Raw genomic sequence first — 5,539 nt, 5'->3', positions numbered from 1 at the left:
TGTCACGATCCCTCGCGCCACCCCCGGTCTGGCGCTCTGCTCTGACACGTACCTCATCTATTAATTGCTGTTCGTGGACGCAAATGCAGAATGCATTCGGTTTTTTATCTTTAGTAAAATAGAAATGGAAATGTCAGCGCGCTCCTGTCTGTTTGTTTGTATAAGGCTATCAAACGAAGTCAGAGAGGAGGCTGTGGCCCGGATCCTGACCCTGATTGTATGAATAAGTAAGCAGGATGCGAGTGATTGGGTTAGATGCTGCGAAGATTTTTTTTTTTTTTCAAGTTAGGAAGAGGGTAAAAAGACAGCCTAGAGGGGGGGAAAGAGGCACTCCAAATCCTCACACCCCTTTGCTCTCCGGGCAGTCGGGAGCTTCCCTAGCTTCGGCAGGCTTTTAAGGTCTGGCGGCATAGAAATGCCTATCCCCCACCCCCTTCCTCGGTCTCCCCTTTCAGTTCAGATGTGCTGATGTGCAGACCGGATTCTTCTTCCCCGAGCGGCGGCGGTGGCAGCGGCGGGCGCAGGCGGCTGCAGCTCGCTCTCGGCCGCGGGGTCCTGACAGCAGCGGGGGCGCGGCGCGGGAGCCGGAGCTCGGGCGGCAGCTGAGCCCGCCGTGCGCCTCTTACCGCGGCTGGTCGTGATCGCGGGAAGTTCGGCCGCTGGAAGGACGACCTAGACCGAGCCGGGTTGGCTGCGGCTGCCCTGCGCCGAGCTCCTCACCTGCCTTCCGCCCACCCGCGGGCCCCCGGCCAAGTTCCCCAGCATCCGGGGGAGACAGGCAGCATTTGCCCTCTCTAGCGTCCTGAAGACATCCGCATGTCTCCGGACACCTGAACATTCAGGTCTTTCCGAGGAGCTTCCCAGTGGGGATAAGAACACTGTCCCTAGAGCCCCGCATATCCACGCGGCCCTCCGGGTCTGGTCCCCTCCTTTTCCTCTAGGGGAGGAGGATGGGTTTGCAAGCGCTCTCCCAGAGGATGCTCCTGTGGTTGGTGGTCTCGGGTATTGTTTTCTCCCGGGAGCTGTGGGTCTGCGCTGGCCTCGATTATGATTACACTTTTGATGGGAACGAAGAGGACAAAACGGAGCCTATAGATTACAAGGACCCGTGCAAAGCTGGTAAGTGCCTGTCTAAGTTGGGACTGTGGTGCGCTGCTGGGGACCAAGACGCTGGAATCTCCTCCAAGAGGCAATGGGAGCTCACCTGTTTCCTTCTCTCCTGCTCAGCCCCTCGGTCGTCGCCCCTCCTCTCTCCCTCTCCTTTTTCCTCCCCGCTCTCCACCCTGCGCGGCGACCCAAGTTCCCTGGAGTTCTGTGCTAGTAGGATCAGATGCCAAGCACTGGTCCCCCATAGCTTAAGGCAAACGTCCCGTCCTGGAGTTTCTGATCCCTCCCTCATCCCCTGTGAAATTAAACAAGTCATAAACACAGCTGGCTTCTGTGGGTTTTAAATGCCAGCACGCAGCGGGTTCAATGCACCAGGAAGGGACAAGACCTCCGCTGTTCCAGGACGAGGTTTCCCAGAGTTTGTTCATATCCGAGTGGGCAGAGTTTTCCAAAAGGTGGGTGGAGATGGCATCGCTGCCTCTGGACACTCCTTGTTTTACCAAGAGTTTAAGTGTGAGTTCCAGACCAGAAGGGTGTTGTGACAACCTTAAAAGAACTCAGTTGTAGATAAGATCCCAGTTATTTTCTCCCATTTAAAGTTAAATCTAAAAATATTTATACCAAGTTGCTACCCCATTCAAATTTGTGTCTTCCTGGAAGTACTCTCCGGAGCTGCAGAGGCACTGACTCTCCCTGAAGCCCGTGGGCTCACCCCGTGGGGCCGGGAACACCAGAGTGTAGCTCTCTGCTTCCACGAGCCAGCGCCACCACGCGTCCCTCATTTAAACCGCTCAAAGCTTCTGCCCGCCTGCGGTAGGAACCCCACTCGCGGTTCTCCGGAACCACGTGAGGGCAGTGTCCTAGAGGACCCAACACTGGCTGAAGCATTAGGGAGGTTTTGGGGATTCCCTGTCCTAAATTCTGTTGGACTGTGGCTGAGGCAATCTCAGTTCAGCCGGGACTCAACTAACTTTGGGGAGGTTGCTGTGACAGGCCCAAATAACAATGTCCTTGAGAAACTGAAGGCAGGCGCGATCTGGTCTGTTCCATCAAGAGGTGTGGATTCCAGACTAGGTGGCAGAGAAAGGGTGGGCCAAATAGCCCATAGGTCTAAGAGTATCCAGATTCCAATACTGGTTAGATCTGTGGCTGCTTTTATTCCCCTTCCCTAGGTAAGGCAACCCTTCCTGGGCATGAAGGAGACCTGTGCTCAAGTGAAGGAAAAACCTGCACATTCCCTAGATAATTTTTACCTTTGATGACATATTCCCTCTTGTTATCAAAACACAGTTTCCCCATGTTCCCGGGACTTCTTTAACTGATTGCGTCTCTTCTGGCTATAGTGGTGACTAGAATGCAACTTTTGGTAGGTGGAGTATTTGTAGTAATGCTGCAACAAAGGATGTGTGAATCTCCGGTTTGTCTTAAGGTATGGGCAAGGTCCCAGATTTATAATGTTGTAAAAGGAACTGTCTATTTTGATATCTTTCCTGTGAAAGATTCAATCAAGGAAGAAGACCAAGGTGAGGTGTCCCTACTGTGAGTTCAAGCATATGCAAACCCTGGGTGTTTATTTTTCTTTGCAAATAAACACCCAAAGAAAAGAAAAAAAAAAAAAAAAGAAAACTTGAGTAATATTGACTTTTCATTTCCCCTTCAGTTAGCATTATTTTTGAATAAAAATAGAAATAATAACTTAGAATTATTATTGCTTTTCTTACCTATCTTTGAGGAGGCGTATGTCTGTGAGCATGTGTCTATTGTATCTGTTGAGAAGGGAAGAATGGCCTGTGTAGTAGGCTAAGATGTATGAAGATGCAGGGGTCTCTTTCCAAGTATTCTCCCCCACCTTTAACATACTGAGATGAAAGGTTTTAATTTACCACTCTGGCTACAGAGTGATAAAAATCTTACTATCTCTTTTATTAGTACTGTGCAAGACAAATGAAAGTTAAAATAACATGAAAAATGTGAGCACACCAAAATCCCAAGCAACAGTCAAAAGAAGGTTTCTGAAATAACACACACACACACACACACACAAACACACACACACACACACACAGAGAGAGAGAGAGACAGGGAGAGAGAGAGAGACAGAGACAGAGAGACAGAGAGACACAGAGAGAGAGCACATTTGGGAAACACAGCCATACAAAACTACAAAAGCAAGACCTTTGGTATGTCTTTGTGCTGTAGTGGATTCCAGGGCCTGGTCCAGGACTGAGAGGTAAATCCTTTCTGAAGTTCACTAAGAAGCATTCTGATATGCCCTGCTTGTTCGTACACAGTGGCTTGATGGTATATGACAAACAGCTTTAATGATTTTGCAACTTAGCTGAGTCCATTGTTCTAGCTAGGTTCATGACATTCCAGTGTGCTGGAGCTTGTCAATTAATCTTCCCACTGCACAGACAGGAAAACAGAGACCAAGTGACTTTATGAGGTTACTCCAGAAAGCCATTCCTGCTGCATTTTAAATTTTTCTTTCTGACATTCTATTGGAAACATAAAGAAACAAACAACAAACACAAATCTAAGAAATAAGCCCAAGTCTTATTGTAATCCTGATTGATTTGGAGGAAATTACTTTGATATCAGAAGTTAATTTCATTTACTTTAAATCCTGGATGTCAGAGATTAAAAGTATTAATTACAGAGTCATATTGCCAGATCCAATCTTAAGAATCTAGTACATACTCAACAAGAGGGTGTTCATAGTCTCATCTACAAAATTCTATTCTAAATACGATAGCGACAAAAACCCATGCTACCCAAGGAAAATTATTCTCAGCAATAATTTGTTAAAAATTGTTCCATCCTTAGTATATTTATGAAGTTGAGTGCAGTTATTTATCTGTAAGAGTTCTGAAAGCCTGTAATCATTTAGTTGAGTTGATTGAGACATTTCTAGTATAAATGAAAATTCATGGTTTAGTATACCATGACTTCAAGTGTGTTCACAGAGGAAATCTGCGGGGATGGAAGGAGTATTTTCTTCTGTGAATGAATTTGCACAGAGATGCAGATAGAATAACACTAAGGAATACCTGCCCAACCTCTTGACTGCTTTATAAGGGAAGGTCATCTGCTCCGCTGAATGTACAGTCAGGTGCTCCTCTCTAGCTCTCTGGAGTATAAAGGGTCACCAGAGACATGGGGAGCTTGTCTTAAAGCAGGTGATGACCTGCCTCCTTTCAGAGTGCTGCGCCAGTAAGTGTTAACCTGAAGAATAACATCTGTGAAGTGTCAGTTTACAAACTTATGGGCTGGATTTGTGTCAGAAACAATGTTTAAAAGCAGAGACCCATGAAACAATTGGACTAACATGTCTTCCTCCCTCCTTCCCTCTCTCCCCACTTCCCTGCCTTTCTCTTTACCCTTCTGTCCTGTCTCTTTTCCTTCTTTTCTTCTTCCTTACTGTTCTTTTTTTATATTTAAGAAGGTATTAAGGATGTTCAAACCACTGAAAATATGGGGTTGACTAAATAGGGGTTTACATGGTGAGTAGACACTTGAAGACTGACTAATGAAATATAGTGTTTGTCAGAAAGTGTGTTATCCCCTCTATATTCACATGGAAGCAGTGTATGAAACAGTTCTTTTCATAATACAGAAGATGAGTAGATGGTTCTTTTTCTGTTTCTTAAAGGTCAGTGAGGTGAGAGGTTGAGCCTCCCCTTTGAAAAGCATCTGTGGGCACGGTCATGAAAAAGTAAGCTTTTGGCACCCCAAGGGCTTCTTGTTGCTTTTTCTCATGACCAGGGCCCTGGTTTCCACGTCCCTGAGGTCTTAGAAAAAATTTTCCAGGTTTCTGATTTTTCATTTCTAGGTTAGTTGTTTTTGTGGTTCTTGGTGGTGTATTTTCTGGCTATACTGGCATCTTCTTAGGTACAGCACTTCAGAGCTTGATGCCCAATTCCACGTCTACTTTATTCCATAACAATTTGAAATATCCAAACATTTACCTTGAAGTCAGCACCTCTCTGGGCTGCCAAACTCTGGTTTGAAAACTCACTTCCAGACTTTGCTGCTTTAACCAGTCTCTTCTGTCTTAGTCTTCATGACTCAGATCTTAAGTGTGTGTATATATATATATATATACATATTTCTCACTTTGCCTTTGGTGTAGCCAACTTAGGGCCAAAATAAGGTTTGCCTAATGGCTGTATAGGAGATTATGTTCTGTATACTTGCGTTCTAGTCTTATTTGCTGTGAGCACTTATTTCTCCCTTCTCTGGAGGGCCAGTGGGTGTTTTGGTTCACAAGTAGAAGTTAGTGGCAATTGGAAAAGATAAATTACTTTCCCCATGAATTTCTTAGATCAAGTCATTTTTTTCTAAAGCCTATTTCCTTCTCTTCTCTTCTCTTCTCTTCTCTTCTCTTCTCTTCTCTTCTCTTCTCTTCTCTTCTCTTCTCTTCTCTTCTCTT

The 5,539-nt window shown here is 45.7% G+C and overlaps 1 protein-coding gene across 1 annotated transcript in view; it reads left to right on the top strand.

The window, feature by feature from the left end:
- Positions 1 to 354: 354 nt before the first annotated feature.
- The window catches only part of Tll1 (tolloid like 1), a 199,261-nt gene continuing 194,076 nt past the window's right edge, over positions 355 to 5,539 (top strand). The window contains exon 1 of the mRNA XM_021170021.2: positions 355 to 1,119. Coding sequence (XP_021025680.1) covers positions 951 to 1,119 — 169 coding nt within the window. The 5' untranslated portion in view covers positions 355 to 950. The remainder of the gene's footprint in view (positions 1,120 to 5,539) is intronic.

Source organism: Mus caroli, chromosome 8 (assembly GCF_900094665.2).
Source record: "Mus caroli chromosome 8, CAROLI_EIJ_v1.1, whole genome shotgun sequence".
In the NCBI taxonomy this organism is placed as follows: domain Eukaryota; kingdom Metazoa; phylum Chordata; class Mammalia; order Rodentia; family Muridae; genus Mus; species Mus caroli.
The sequence above is the reverse complement of the archived record's forward strand: the minus strand, read 5'-3'. Positions and strand labels throughout refer to the sequence as shown.